Here is a 16,169-nt window from a genome sequence, read left to right as displayed (position 1 = left end):
TAGTGTTATGGTGGAGGAAGAAGGAGTTACCATCTCGAATGCTGACAAAACAGAGGAATCCCAATGTGCTGTGTACTTTGCACCTCCACACAACCTCAGGCAGCCAGGAAGACGTCCAGACGGAAGCCATGAAGTACACCACGGGTAAGAGTCTGTTTTTCTAAGTCTAGTCACAACACGGACAAGAGAATATAATGTATATACGTTTTGGCACAAAGCCTTTTCTCAAGACCAGTCTCCATTAAGACACAGACGTGCTTCTCCGCTTCACTAGGCTGGTCTTGCTTCAGAAATCGAATGAGTACAAGAGATTTGTATATTCAAATAGCATTTTTCATTACAATAGCCTATAGGTATATTCTGACATGCATTCTCTCTTTGAGTCAGTGTGAGTGTGTTCTAAAGTGTGTTTAATCATTGGTGATTAAAAGGTAGCCTTCTGTGTTATGTGAAAGTGCTGGAAATGAATGTCTCTACCTTTTACGAAGTAACAAGTTTGATTTTAAAATTAAAATGACTGGATTATACGTTTCAGCGATTTGTTTGGGGGGGGGGATGAATAATTAATTCTGAACCACTAACCCCATCAGCATGCATGAATGTGCTAGCCTACATTGACTGCTGTATCCAAAATAAGCATGTTGATAGTCAACATACAACATGGGCAGTCCATGCTAGGTCTACCGAAAATAGAGAACGGAAAAAAGGCAGCATTCCTTTAATAAAAGGCCCTGTGATAAAAGCTGTCCGGTCCCTCCACAGCTAGAATAATGACAGTCAGCAGATAGCTGAGAACATGACACTGCAAATATCACCACTAACAACCTGACAGACTGCACAAACCTCTCCTTGCCAAGAAATTGAATGTAGGTATGTGTTGTCAGTGTGTGTGTATGGTGTGTGCAGCAGGAAGGGAAGGGATAAATTCTGCATACAAATGAGAAATGCTTGTATAAGGGCTGGCATGCTGAATGACATTACAGTAATAAGTAATGAATGGACTTGACTGTGCCTATCAAATGCTATATTGGGACACTAGTCCTCACATGAAATCTTTGAGCTAATGATCACCTGTGACTGTGCCCAGTGATGCTCATGCATCTGGACAGGGCCGAGGGAAAATACAGTGCCTTCAGAAAGCATTCATACCCCGTGGCTTTTTCCACATTTTGTTGTGTTACAGCCTGAATTCTTAATAGATTCAATATTTTTTTTCTTCTCACCCATCTACACACAATAGCTGATAACGACATGTTTTTTTAATTATTTTCACAATTTTTAAAAATAAAATAGAGAAATATCTAATTTACACCCAAAATTTACACCCAAAGTCAATACTTTGTAATTACAGCTGTGAGTCTTTCTGGGTAAGTCTAGAAGAGCTTTCCACACCTGGATTGTGCAACATTTGCATATGATTATTTTCAAAATTCTTAAAGCTCTGTCAAATTGGTTGTTGATCATTGCTAGACAACCATTTTCAGGTCTTGCCATAGATTTTCAAGTAGATTTAAGTCAACACCTAACCCAGCCACTCAAAACATTCACCGTCTTCTTGGTAAGCAACTCCAGTGTAGATTTGGCCTTGTATTTTAGGTTATTGTCCGGCTGAAAGGTAAATAGATCTCCTAGTGTCTGGTGGAAAGCTGGTTTAACCAGGTTTTCCTCTAGGATTTTGCTTGATGGTTGTACAGTCATAACAAATAACACTGAAGGACCTCGGCGTTACTCTGGACCCTGATCTCTCTTTTGACGAACATATCAAGACTATTTCAAGGATAGCTTTTTTCCATCTATGTAACATTGCAAAAATCTGAAACTTTCTGACCTTACAAATAATTGCATGTGTGGGGTACAGAGATGAGGTAGTCATTCAAAAATCATGTTGAACACTATTATTGCAACCAGAGTGAGTCCATGCAACATATTCTTTGACTTGTTAAGCAACTATTCACTCCGAAACCTATTTAGGTTTGCCATATCAAAGGGGTGAATACTTATTGACTTAAAAACCTCTCTGGGGTATGTGGGATGGTAGCGTCCCACCTCGCCAACAGCCAGTGAAATAGCAGAGCGCCAAATTCAAAACAACAAAAATCTCATGATTCAAATTTCTAACACATACAAGTATCATACACCATTTTAAAGATAATCTTCTCATTAATCCAACCACAGTGTCCGATTTCAAAAAGGCTTTATGGTGAAAGCATAGCATTAGATTATGTAAGGACAGCACCTAGACAAGAAAAACCACACAGCCATTTTCCAAGCAAGGAGAGGCGTCACAAAAACCAGAAATACAGCTAAAATGAATCACTAACCTTTGATGATCTTCATCAGATGGCACTCATAGGGCGTCATGTTACACAATACATGTATGTTTTGCTTGATAAAGTTCATATTTATATAAAAAAAAAACCATTTTACATTGGCGTGTAATGTTCAGAAAAGTTTTGCCTCCAAAACTTCCGGTGAATGAGCACATCAATTTACAGAAATACTTATCATAAACTTTGATAAAAGATACAAGTGTTATGCACAGAATTATAGATAAACTTGTCCTTAATGCAACCGCTGTGTCAGATTTCAAAAAAGCTTTACGGCGAAAGCAAACTTTGCAATAATCTGAGTACAGCGCTCAGACATCAAAACAAGCCATACAGATACCCGCCATTTTGGAGTTAACAGAATTCACAAATAGCGTTATAAATATTCACTGACCTTTGATGATCTTCATCGGAATGCACTCCCAGGAATCCCAGTTCCACAATAAATGTTTGTTTTGTTTCGATAAAGTCCATATTTATGTCCAAATATCTCCTTTTTGTTCGCGCGTTCAGTCGAGTAATCCAAATGCACTGTGCTCGCGCAGTAAGATCAGACGAAAAGTCAAAAAAGTTCTATTACAGTTCGTAGAAACATGTAAAACGATGTATAGAATCAATCTTTAGGATGTTTTTATCATAAATCTTCCATAATATTCCAACCGGACGATTCCTTTGTCTTCAGAAATGAAAAGGAACACACCTAACTCTCACGGGAGCGTGCGTGATTGAGCTCATGTCATTTACTCAGTCATCTGATTCCAAGAGCTCTTATTCTCTCCCCTTTAACAGTAGAAGCATGAAACAACGTTCTAAAGACTGTTGACATCTAGTGGAAGCCTTAGGAAGTGCAAAATGACCCCACAGACACTGTATATTAGATAAAACTCACAGACATCATTCAAACAGTTTTAGAAACTTCAGAGTGTTTTCTATCCAAATCTACTAATATTATGCAAATCTTAGCTTCTGGGCCTGAGTAGCAGGCAGTTTACTACGGGCACGCTTTTCATCCGGACGTCAAAATACCGCCCCCTACCCAAGAGAGGTTAAGACATTTCAGCTTTTCACCTTTTGTTAATTTGTAAAAATGTAAAAAAAAAAAAAACATAATTCCACTTTGACATTACAGTCGTGGCCAAAAGTTTTGAGAATGACACAAATATTAATTTCCACAACGTTTGCTGCTTCAGTGTCTTTCGATATTTTTGTCAGATGTTACTATGGAATACTGACGTATAATTACAAGCATTTCATAAGTGTCAAAGGCTTTTATTGACAATTACATGAAGTTGATACAAAGAGTCAATATTTGCAGTGCTGACCCTTCTTTTTCAAGACCTCTGTAATCCGCCATGGCATGCTGTCAATTAACTTCTGGGCCACATCCTGACTGATGGCAGCCCATTCTTGCATAATTCACAGATCACTGCACCTGTACATAGCCCATCTATAATTTAGCCCAAACAACTACCTCTTCCCCTACTGTATTTATTCATTTATTTTGCTCCTTTGCACCCCATTATTTCTATTTCTACTTTGCACTTTCTTCCACAACAAATCTACCATTCCAGTGTTTTACTTGCTATATTGTATTTACTTTTCCACCATGGCCTTTTTTGCCTTTACCTCCCTTATCTCACCTCATTTGCTCACATTGTATATAGACTTATTTTTCTACTGTATTATTGACTGTATGTTTGTTTTACTCCATGTGTAACTCTGTGTTGTTGTATGTGTCGAACTGCTTTCCTTTATCTTGGCCAGGTCGCAATTGTAAATGAGAACTTGTTCTCAACTTGCCTACCTGGTTAAATAAAGGTAAAATAAATAAATAAAATAATCAATGCTTGGAGTTTGTCAGAATTTGTGCGGTTTTGTTTGTCCACCCGCCTCTTGAGGATTTACCACAAGTTCTCAGTGGGATTAAGGTCTGGGGAGTGTCCTGGCCATGGACCCAAAATATTGATGTTTTGTCCCCCAAACCACTTAGTTATCACTTTTGCCTTATGGCAAGGTGCTCCATCATGCTGGAAAAGCCATTGTTTGTCACCAAACTGTTCCTGGATAGTTGGGAGAAGTTGCTCTCGGAGGATGTGTTGGTACCATTCTTTATTCATGGCTGTGTTCTTAGGCAAAATTGTGAGAGAGCCCACTCCCTTAGCTGAGAAGCAACCCCACACATGAATGGTCTCAGGATGCTTTACTGTTGACATGACACAGGACTGATGGTAGCGCTCACTTTGTCTTCTCCGGACAAGCTTTTTTACGGATGCCCCAAACAACCGGAAAGGGGATTCATCAGAGAAAATGACTTTACCCCAGTGCTCAGCAGTCCAATCCCGGTACCTTTTGCAGAATATCAGTCTGTCCCTGATGTTTTTCCTGGAGAGAAGGGGCTTCTTTGCTGCCCTTCTTGACACCAGGCCATCCTCCAAAAGTCTTCGCCTCACTGTGCGTGCAGATGCACTCACACCTGTCTGCTGCCATTCCTGAGCAAGCTCTGTACTGGTGGTGCCCTGATCCCACAGCTGAATCAACTTTAGTAGACGGTCCTGGCGCTTGCTGGACTTTCTTGGGCGCCCTGAAGCCTTCTTCACAACAATTGAACCGCTCTCCTTGAAGTTCTTGATGATCCGATAAATGGTTGATTTAGGTGCAATCTTACTGGCAGCAATATCCTTGCCTGTGAAGCCCTTTTTGTGCAAAGCAATGATTACAGCATGTGTTTCCTTGCAGGTAATCATGATTGACAGGGGAAGAACAATGATTCCAAGCACCACCCCCCTTTTGAAGCTTCCAGTCTGTTATTTGAACTCAATCAGCATGATAGAGTGATCTCCAGCCTTGTCCTCGTCAACACTCACACCTGTGTTAAGGAGAGAATCACTGACATGATGTCAGCTGGTCCTTTTGTGGCAGGGCTGAAATGCAGTGGAAATCTTTTTGGGGGATTCAGTTCATTTGCATGGCAAAAAGGGACTTTGCAATTAATTGCAATTCATCTGATCACTCTTCATAACATTCTGGAGTATATGCAAATTGCCATCATACAAACTGAGGCAGCAGACTTTGTGAAAATGTATATTTTTGTCATTCTCAAAACATTTGGCCACGACTGTATGGGGTAATGTAAGTAGGCCAGTGATATTTTTTATTTATTTAATCCATTTTAAATTTAGGCTGTAACACAACAAAATGTGGAAAAAGTCAAGGGGTGTGAGTGCTTTCTGAAGGCACTGTATCTCAGTTGGAGATGAGTAACCTGGATGTTTGGATCAAGGACATACAGGTAATTCCTGGAATCATTACCGCAGAGAAAATAAACTTGAGTGATTTTTGTCATTATCTTTTTCTGTCATTCTAGGTCTTGAGGATGCAATGGAATTGCCACGGTAAGAGGAGTGATCATAGTTTTTGTGTTTTGATGGCTACAAATTGGACTAAAGACAATGTGCATAATACAAAATAGGACATTAGCGAATTTGTCATTATTACACATTTTGTGCATCCTTAATGCCACTTCATGTTTCAACTTGGACTTTTTCATTTACCTCACTCGAAGATTCACCTTCAATCCGAAAGAGGGGATTGACAATCCAGCTTTAGTCATCTCGGAGGACCCTGGTAAGGTTTGAGAACGAACAGATCCAAAATGATCCATCATTTTCCAATGCATGGAAGATGGTTTGATTAACATTAGTTCATCAATCATATAATCAAGATAAGCCAGACTTCTTTAGGTGTCCACGCACAATGCCCATCCTATGTCAATGGCAGTGTTTTGTCTTGCCCTCCAGAGCCAGACTCGAGTCTGGTACCCCACCTGTGCCAGATAAAGTGCAAGGAGTGCCAGAGTTTTGGCTTCCATCTGCGTATGGAGAGGAGCTGCCGGGGCTATGTTGTCCACCAGGTGGATCCGTGGAGTCCTGCAGAGCTCAGTGGGCTCAAGGACGGGGACCGTGTGCTGGAGGTCAATGAAGACTTTGTCGACGACATGGAGTTCCCCAGGGTGAGAACCAGACGTCCCGTTATGAAAGTGGAATCATTGTGCACACGTTTGTTAAAGCTTTGGCACACAGATTTGAGTTCTGTATGTAATGTGGGTCTAATTCATCACGTGGGGCAGAACCAGACTTTAAGAGACCTGAGAGAACCTCTTCTCTTACAAGGTCTCCAACGGTGTCCTCTGCCTCGCTTTCATTTGAAAATGAGCCACATTGTTCAAAATGTACAATATGTGGCTTCAATGTGAAAGACTAGCGTTCTGTCCAGGGGGTGTACATGCTCACCAAGCTGCCCCACGCTACATAAACAGGCTCCTGCCCTATGGGCTGTTCTGGCTCGGACAAGGCTCACCTACTTGGTCTAAACAGAGTCTTTGTTTCTTAGCTGCAGCATGTTCTGCTCTGATTGACAGGTGGTGCAGAGGATCCAGGCGTGTGGGCTGCAGCTGTTCCTGCTGGTTCTGAAGGGGGAGGAGTATAAGGAGGCGCTGGCCCAGGGACTGGACCTCCAGGCTCTGACCAGGGCTTACCGAGGGGAGATGTGTTCCCGGCCCAGGTTGTGTCACATCACCAGTGTAACGTTCGGCGTCAGGTAACGAGGAAGCGGACCAAAACGCAGCTGGGAGCGAACACATGTTTATTCTTTTACACCGAAATAAACACGTACAAAACAAAGAAAGTACCGATACGTTAGCTGCTCAAAATCAAAGAGACAACACCCCACAAACAGCGTGGGGAAAACAGCACTTAAATGTGATCCCAATCAGAGACAATTAGCGACAGCTGTCTCTGATTGGGAATCGACAGAACCCAACCTAGAATTTCCCACCTAGAGCCTACACAAGGCTAAAACGTAAACAAAACACAAACCAAGGAAAAATACCTAACATGACACACCCTGACCCAATATCCCCGAGTTCCCCTGGTCAGGGCGTGACAACCAGAGACTCTGTCTTAGGTCTGGGGATCAGCATCATCCCCATTAAAGGTAGCAACGAGTTATTCATTCCGTAATCATTTTTGGCAGATAATTTGCTAGACAGTAGGAAGGAGAGACGGGGAGATGGTGAGGCCGATAAGGGTGGAGTCAAATTTGAGAAACGGTGGACTATAGAATTGAACCCTATGTTGATATAGGGTTAGGGTTAGTCGAGAGACGGTCGAGAGATGGTGATGTTTGCCACTCAATCAAACGCTGGCATCTTTCTCATCTTTTCAATATCAAAATCTTTTGCAGAGTTAATATAAATGTTTAGGCCTGCATAGTATGATTATGAGGCTGAAAAGATTTGGCATGGGCCCTCAGATGCACCATTAAGAGCATCTTGACTTCCATTTTAGAAAACAGGGTTCCAAAAGGGATCTTCGGCTATCCCCATAGAACACTTTTTGGTTCCAGGTAGAATCCTTTTGGGTTCCATGTAGAACTGTCATAAGAATTTTCCATCCGAATGATTATAATTAACAATTATTTAAGCTTTGACTAATCCCCGAGGTTTGTAAGACCCTGGGTTTAATAATAATTAGGCAAAGACTCAGCTTATGCAAAAGGTCCGTAAAGTTTATTCACGAGAACGTTCTAAAGTCCATAATACAAAGACATGCCATTTTATAACTCACTCCCTCCCTACTTACTACACGCACATACATACATCCCACCTACTGTTTGTGTGCATCTTTCCCATAGTTCTCACCACTCGTTTATCACTACAAAACTGGCAGTTCCATCCCCCGAGATTAGAGGGATCTTGACGGGACTCCCTTTCCTGCCATAAGTTTCTCAGAGTTCTAACCAGGTCAGGTCATGAATAGTTTAATTGTTCTCTGTGCTTTCTTAAGACACAGACACACATTTCTACTTGTCTCGACCAAACCACACACACACACACACACATTTCTACTTGTCTCGACCAAACCTTATTGGACTGAAGTTTATCATTCTAATTATTCTGTCACGACTCCTGCCGAGGGTGATTCCTCTCCCTGTTCGGGTGGCGCTCGGCGGTCGTCGTCACCGGCCTACTAGCTGCCACCGATCCCTTTTTCCCTTTTCTGTTGGTTTTGTCTTGATTGTTTGCACCTGTGTATGATTAGTGTTTAGTTGAGTATTTAAGCCCGTTTCCCCACCTGTTCTGTGTGGGGGCTTACTTTCTGTTGTCGACTGTTGTTTATGCAGTGGTACGTGTTATCGGATCTTTGTGTTTGTTGGATCACACCCAGTTGTGTTTTCGTGGGTGTACTTTTCTTTTACGGTGCAATTCATTAAAAGCCCGTTAGCAAGAGTCTGGTATGCAGGATGGAGACTTGCTGCTGGCAGTCAATGGGCATCCTTCAGAGTCCATGGAGCATGAGAATATTGTCAGGAAAGTGAGGAAGAGTGGCAAGCGGGTTAGCCTCACCACCATACCCATACACGGAAGAGACTTCTACACGCAGGTGTGTAAGCGGACGGAGGCCATGTGCAGTCAGGAGAATAGGAGTTAAGCGAGTTCTGGTGTTAGAATATTGATTGTTTAGGAATTGTGTCAACTAAAAATACCTTCCCGGTCAAAAACACTGTCTATTCTGTTTCCTACTGCAGTTGGGTCTATCTCCCCTGCTATTCCATGAGGACAGTCTGCCAAAAGGAGAGGGGATGAGGAAGACACAGTCCCCTTGCACTGAGATTCAGGATGGGCTGAGTAAAAACAAGCATGGCTCACTTCCCTGTCCAAGACTCTGTGTCCTCGAGAGAGAAGAATCAGGCTTTGGGTTTAATCTGGGTTGTGTTCAACATGAGCCAGGAACCTTCATAGGGCAGGTATTCCTTCGAACATCAACAACATAACACCCTGGTCATCTATCTCTCTCTCATTTATTTGTTGTAATCTCTATCATTATGTTTCCTGACATAAATAGGCAATTTGAAAAATTCCCAATCAAAGTTGTAGTAATGAGTAACAGCTTTCATCAATCAAAAGTTCCCGATATTGATCTGCTGTGTTTTCCACAAGCATTGTTATAATGACCGAGGGCAGGTGTTAAGATGTTTCCTATGAGAAATGAGTGGCACGGTTATGACTGCAGTTTTCTTTTGTCCTGCAGGTGGTGGTAAAGGGTTCAGGACATAGGGCTGGACTGAGGAAAGGGGATGTAGTTGTGGAGGTGAATGGCCAGAATGTGGAGAATGAGTACCTTGAGGACGTTGTGACGCTGATAAAGAAGAGCGCGACGTCTTTGAAATTACTGGTTGTGGAGAGGTCAGAGTATGAAAGACTCAAACAGAGTGGGCTTCCAATCACTCCTGGGGTCATACTCCGCAGAACTCAGGTGAGGAACACTCACATGTACTCATGCACACACACACACACAAAGACAGATACAATTATTAATACAGAAACTACAGATCAATAATACTTAATAATCAAATGCGTTGCAGGTTTTAGAGAAAACGACTGATGCTTTCTTGTGATGGAATGCTGAGAAGGGACCAAAGTCATGATGAAGACAACATCTCACCTAACAGAGGAGGACCTGGCACTCGCACAGCATTATCAACAACATAGCTGCAATCATTCATTCATGTGCCAATGATAATACTGCAAAACAATGCAAGATTAAATAAATGAAGCTGTTCCCTCTACTTCTGAATGCAACCTGAAAGAGAAGGGCTGAAATAGATGTCTATATCTTCCCTACGTATTGCACTACGTAGGGAAAAGGGTGCCATTTGGGGCATAGCCATGGTAAGTCTGCTTCCATCTGAAACATGTCAGAAGATTTAATCCCTTCTCTACACATCGTCTTCTATTTGAGGACTATGCCGATAGAGTTATGCTAAGGACCTGCTTCTTGCGAAATAGGATTTGCATCGTAGATTGCACACCGTTTAAATTATTGATATCACTTGTGTGTGAGAAAGGGATAATGAAGTTTAGGTTTATTCTAAGGTGAAATCAAGATAAACTAAATGTGATGATTCAAGGAGGTGTACAAAGTTTAAAGATCTATCATTAAGTACTTGACATACAGCCATACAATTGCATAAAACTAGCTCAATGTACAGTACACTACATGACCAAAAGTATGAGGACACCACTTCAAATGAGTGGATTTGGCTATTTCAGCCAAATCCGGTGCTGACAGGTGTACACAATCGAGCACACCACCATGCAATCTCCATAGACAAACATTGGCAGTAGAATGGCCCATACTGAAGAGTTCAGTGACTTTCAATGTGGCACTGTCATAGGATGCCACCTTTCCAAGAAGTCAATTCGTAACATTTCTGCCCAGCAATGTTACATCTAGTGAAAAGCCTTCCCAAAAGAGTAGAGGCTTTTATAGCAGCAAAGGGGGGACCAACTCCATATTAATGCCCATGATTTTGGAATGAGATGTTTGACAAGCAGGTGTCCATATACTTTTGGTCATATAGCGTATATAACAAAATTAACATGATTAAGAGAAACATATTCATGAAAACATTTCCCTTTGAACAACTACACCATCTAGTGACCGTTTAAAATCCTGAATAATGATGGTAATGTGCCTTTTTTTGTAGCGTTCAGTGTTACATTGAACATACTGTACATATTGCACTGTATACAACTTCTGCTATTATAGTGGCCCTTAGTCTGTGGAAAAGTTGCATAAAACTGCTATTCAATGCATAGAGCTGGCCATGCTCCTTAAGTGAGTTGCTGATGAACATAAATGAAGGTAAGTTGTAATGTAGTAAAGACAAAGTAATGACACATGGAAACAGAAATAATGTCAATGCTCGTTTTTATTTGACGCTACTTTGAAATACCTATTTTCCAGAGGGAAGAAAAAAACAACACAGAAACTAATTTAAGCCAATGTTGGAGAAACTGAAAAAGGAACTGAGATCCCTGATCGTGTTTAAAACAATCGGGCAAGCTTCTGGAAATACATATATCATTAACAATAACTCAACTAGTTACACTGAAATGTATATAAAAAACCATTTAAAGCCAAACCTACAATAATCAGACTTATGAACTAGTACTTATTAAATCAGGGCTGGTCCAACCTGCTCTTAAGGACCCACAGGGTGTGCAAGCCTTTGTTCGAGCCCAGTTCTAGCATACATGTTTCTACTAGATAATTAGTAGAATCAGGTGTGGTAGAACGCAGCTTGAACAAGAACTCACTTTTTTTTGTGTGTTTATTTTTTACCCCTTTTTTTCTCCCCAATTTCGTGGTATCCAATTGGTAGTTACAGTCTAGACTCATCGCTGCAACTCCCGTACGGACTCGGGAGAGGCAAAGGTCAAGAGCCGTGGTCCTCTGAAACACAACCCAACGAAGCAGCACTGCTTCTTGACACAATGCCCACTTAACCCGTAAGCCAGCCGCATCAATGTGTCGGGGGAAATGCCGTACACCTGGCAACCGTGTCAGCGTGCACTGCGCCCGGCCCGCCACAGGAGTCGCTAGTGCGCCATGGGACAAGGACATCCCTGCCGGCCAAACCCTCCCTTAACCCGACGCTGGGCCAATTGTGTGCCACCCCATGGGTCTCCCGGTCGTGGCCGGCGGCGACAGGGCCTGGACTCTAACCCAGAATCTCTAGTGGCACAGCTAGCACTGCCTTAGACCACTGCGCCACTCGGGAGGCGACAAGAACTCACCCCTGATACAAAATACTAACAAATCACAAACTGCTGGGAAACACCCATAAGAAGATGAGTCTTTAAGTACAAAACAATTATTGGATTTATGCTGATGGGCCACTCTATAAGGGCCGCCAAATGAGCAGCAATGCTCCTCTGGGTGTAAATTCTGTGGATTTGGAAACTAGAAGTGCTCCTGAGTAGAATGCGCCACTCTTTTACTGTGACACAATGTGCAGGTAATTTTGTATCGTGCAATAACTGATAGGAATACACACACGCACAGGGCCGGCGCTAGAACGAAACAGTTGACGGGCCTTTGATTTCCACCATAGGCAGGCATGTTTTTTCACAGGACCTCCTATGTGTGCCCGCGCATGCGCGTTCAAGTTCTAAAATGTATGTTATTGTCACTCCTGCTCCCTCCGGCTCTCGACGTTGGGACACACCTGCCCCTCATCGTTAAGCACACCTGGACTTCATCACCACACTGATTACGCTCCCTTCATATAGCCCTCTGTAGCTTCAGTCATCAGGCAGTATTGGTTTCAATTACATTCACTAAGCGTCTCCTGTTTTGTATTTTCGTCTTTATTATTATTATTAAACCTTCTGCACCCGCTTCCTGAATCTGTGTATACATTACAGAATACTGCCTCAGAAATTATGGAAGCAGCAGACGATTATACCATCTTCCAGACGGTCGAGGAACAGGGTCATCTACTCCACCAACACCACGACCAGCTGGCTCTACTGGGTACGACCATGAAGGAGGTTCTTCACACCACCAGCGAGGTTCTCCGTACCTCTGATGGAGGGTCTCCTACCACGGGTCGTCACAGTGAGCCAGTCACCCAGCCATCCGCCCAGGTCAGCGATGCCCGACTGTCCCTTCTGGAGAAGTATGATGGCACTCCATCGGAATGCCGTGACTTCCTCCTCCAGTGGATGGAATAAGCTGGTGCTCCGCACTCTATTCCACAGTGGACTGCGTGAGGAGGTCCAGACGGCGTTGGGATGACAATATATCTTTGGATGCTCTCATCGCGATGGCCATCTGTCTGGATAACCTTCTTCGGGAGCGTCGGTGTCCACCTCGCCACTCACCTCCCTCATTTGGCTGTTCTGAGGCAGAGCCTGAACCCATGGAGTTAGGGGCCACACACATCTCGGCGGCAGAGCGGCCTAGCCGTAGACAGCTGTCCCTATTGCAGCCGGGAGGGGCACCAGCTTCAATGGTGTCCGGTGCGTCCCAACCCGGGTTCCACTAGAGCAGAGGGGTTTCCCTGTGACCTTCCGTCTCCCAGGGTAGGAAGAAGTATTCCATTATCATCGTTTTCTGCCAAACTCTTTTTGGTTCCCATTTCGCTGGCTGTCCCTCAAGTGTTTTCTCTACGGTTCTAGTGGACTCCAGTGCCGCAGGGAACATTTTCGACCAGGCCCTCGCCTCAACTTAACTTCATACCCACTGTCCTCTCCTTTTCCTGTCCAAGCCCTGGATATGCGACCATTGGGATCCGGCACAATTGCGCCCATCACAGCACCACTTACCCTCACTGTGGGACATAAGCACCAGCCTTCCCTTCGTTATCATCACCGCACCCATACACAGTCCTCCTCGGCCTATCGTGCCTCCAACTTCATAACCCTACCATCTCCTGGTCAAAGATGAGAATCACCGCCTGGGGACCAGGATGCCGGAGAACCTGCTTTTCCACACCCTGTGGTTCCATGTCGGTAGAGGGTCCTGTGAGTGTCCTCCCTTATCGTTGGCCTCGTGTTTTGGGACGTAGATGTGGACATCTGCCAGGCTCTTGAGAGGGAACCCGCTCCTGCCCTCCAGAGCGCATCTATGTCCTTACGGGGGTGAGAGATCGGCTGTTGACCTGGGCACACACATCCCTCGCCGCTGGACACCCAGGTATCACCCGCACCATCCAATCCCTATCTGCTAAATACTGGTGGCCCACCTTGGCGCAGGACGTCGCCCACTATGTCAACTCATGGTGGTTCCTGACCCCCCTCATCCCAACATCATCCGGGTTTCCATCTCTGCCGTCCGCTTGACATGTTTCTTCCGGAGACGCGCTATATCTTCGCCACACACCCCTCCCCGTCTTCTTATTGCAACATTTCAAATTATACTCAAGACACATTATCTTCACACATATTTTAGATGCTTTTCACTGACAGCTGCAACCCAGTCAGCCAGACATATTGCTATGCACGCTGCCCAAATAGGCATAGGCCTACACAATTCTTTTTAAAACAAGCTACTGATCCTCTGTGACTAAATCATGCTTTCTGGTGAAGTACTTTGAATGTTTTTATTTAGACAGGAGTAATTATATAATTTTGGCAAAACATCAATTTACTTTAGGGGAAGACAGCATCCTTAACAGAGCACAGTGCATCCACTAACTTTCCTTTCCAATTCGCAAGAGGCTGAAACCAGAGATATGTAATGACAAGATGCTCATGTCTCCATCCTAACAATAGTTGTTGTTGTCCCAAAGGTGGGAAGGCAGGCGACAAGTTTAGGTCTGTATATTATGCCCATACAAATGCATTGGGCTATTCTGGACAGATTTTGGTGAGACTGAGCTCTCTCACATCGCCTCTTCCTCGTTGCTAAAACTTTCTTACCATAGAAAGCATCTGATGGGCGAAACAGCGCCCTTCTTCTTTTTCTTCTTCTTCTTATTAAGATGTTTAACGGTGGTTGACATCCAATTTGTTGCATTACCGCCACCTACTAGACTGGAGTATAACTCCCTATTCTTTGATTGAAAAATAAAAATTTACTAAATAAATACCCTACCATCTAACACTACACTCACTAATTTCAAAATGATATAAAATTAACACCACCCTACTCCACGAATTAAATGTATTTATTCCTACCTCATGCCATCATACTGAAAGGATGGGACATCACCACTTAATTATTTTTTTTAACACACCCTGTAACTCTTCTGATGTCAAGTCTCACACACCCAAATACCTCTCTACAGCTGCCACCACAACCTCCATTTTATGAGACTTCTGATCCATCCCTGCAGTACAGTTGATAGCCATTGCTATAAATCCAATCTTACTGAAACTTATAACACTTTTTGGCTTATCCCTCTGTACTGGTATGTCTCTACAACTCCTCCCCCTTAACCCATCTTCCTCTACTTTCTTCACTGCCTCAGCATATGACAACCTCTGCTCTACTCTAACCCTGGAAACCTCAACCTGCCTCTCTCACACGGGACATTTCTGATCCCCAGCTCCATGGGCACCCTTACAATGAACACATTCCACTACTTTCCCAAATACTACACCGGGAATCTTTCCCCTCAGCTGGTTAACTTTTATATTCACTGCTACCCCAGTTATCACTCCTTTCATTGGTGCCCTTTTCTTGAGAGTGAAACAATTCACTTTTCTTTCCCCCATTCGTTTAATACCGAGCGCCTTCTCCCTCTGCCCAACAGAAACCCAAACAATTATTACTAGACCCCTTCTGGTTACCCTCACAGATTCCACATGACCCAACTATTTTTTCACCCACCGTGAAACCACAAATGGATCAGCCAAAAAAGGCAAGAGTCCACTTTTTCCATAAATTTCACTCCTACTGTCACACACTCTTCTTTTTCCTGACCCTCGGTATATACCTCGGTCTCTGATAACTTCACCGCACCTACCACCTCCGATACCTCACCCTCATTCACTTCCATTTCTCCTCCTGTCCAAAACAGCGCCCCTCTCAAATCTTACTATACGTAGTCCATGTATCTGATGCTGTCTGGCCAGAAATAGTATGACATGTCAATACTCTCTTGGTCCAGACAGAATCAGATACCTGGTCTACACATACTGGTACAAAGGGGCGCTGTTTCGCGACCAATAAAATGTATATGCGTCCAATAAATAATATGATTTGATTGTTCTTTCTGTCGGTGCGCATCTAGGTCAAATAAATGATAAATATTTCAATATTTGCTTTGGACCGACAAGGAGGTACGCTAGGGCGGCAGGGTAGCCTCACCAGCGTTGGACTAGTAACCAAAAGGTGGCAAGTTCGAATCCCCGAGCTGACAAGGTAGAAATCTGTCGTTATGCCCCTGAACAAGGCAGTTAACCCGCTGTTCCTAGGCCGTCATTGAAAATAAGAGTTTGTTCTTAACTGACTTGCCTAGCTAAATGAAGGTAAGAAAAAAAGGCCCTGC

General features: G+C 43.4%; 2 protein-coding genes across 2 annotated transcripts; both read left to right on the top strand.

Moving 5' to 3' along the window:
* The first annotated feature begins 96 nt into the window (after window positions 1-96).
* Window positions 97-7,027, top strand: LOC115205913 (Na(+)/H(+) exchange regulatory cofactor NHE-RF3-like). Its single transcript, XM_029772351.1, has 5 exons — window positions 97-144; window positions 5,692-5,719; window positions 5,890-5,951; window positions 6,125-6,336; window positions 6,745-7,027. Exons 1-5 carry the CDS (start codon window positions 129-131, stop codon window positions 6,925-6,927), a joined length of 501 nt encoding a protein of 166 aa, XP_029628211.1. The 5' UTR covers window positions 97-128; the 3' UTR covers window positions 6,928-7,027.
* An 880-nt stretch (window positions 7,028-7,907) lies between these two features.
* LOC115205910 (Na(+)/H(+) exchange regulatory cofactor NHE-RF3-like) lies at window positions 7,908-9,951 on the top strand. Its single transcript, XM_029772348.1, has 4 exons — window positions 7,908-8,767; window positions 8,913-9,131; window positions 9,416-9,640; window positions 9,750-9,951. The coding sequence occupies exons 1-4, from the start codon at window positions 8,621-8,623 to the stop codon at window positions 9,780-9,782; spliced, it is 624 nt and encodes a 207-aa protein (XP_029628208.1). The 5' UTR covers window positions 7,908-8,620; the 3' UTR covers window positions 9,783-9,951.
* The last annotated feature ends 6,218 nt before the right edge of the window (window positions 9,952-16,169 follow it).

Source organism: Salmo trutta, chromosome 13 (genome assembly GCF_901001165.1).
Source record: "Salmo trutta chromosome 13, fSalTru1.1, whole genome shotgun sequence".
In the NCBI taxonomy this organism is placed as follows: Eukaryota; Metazoa; Chordata; class Actinopteri; order Salmoniformes; family Salmonidae; genus Salmo; species Salmo trutta.
This window is presented reverse-complemented; position numbering and strand designations above follow the sequence as displayed.

Bases quoted from the DNA above. Each gene is read 5' to 3' on its own strand.
- LOC115205913 (XM_029772351.1), top strand. The intron at 5,720-5,889 runs GTAAGAGGAGTG...CCTCACTCGAAG, and splicing joins GATGCAATGGAATTGCCACG to ATTCACCTTCAATCCGAAAG. The intron at 6,337-6,744 runs GTGAGAACCAGA...TCTGATTGACAG, and splicing joins ACGACATGGAGTTCCCCAGG to GTGGTGCAGAGGATCCAGGC.
- LOC115205910 (XM_029772348.1), top strand. From the start codon at position 8,621: ATGCAGGATGGAGACTTGCTGCTGGCAGTCAATGGGCATCCTTCAGAG. The intron at 9,132-9,415 runs GTATTCCTTCGA...TTTGTCCTGCAG, and splicing joins CAGGAACCTTCATAGGGCAG to GTGGTGGTAAAGGGTTCAGG. The intron at 9,641-9,749 runs GTGAGGAACACT...AATGCGTTGCAG, and splicing joins TCATACTCCGCAGAACTCAG to GTTTTAGAGAAAACGACTGA.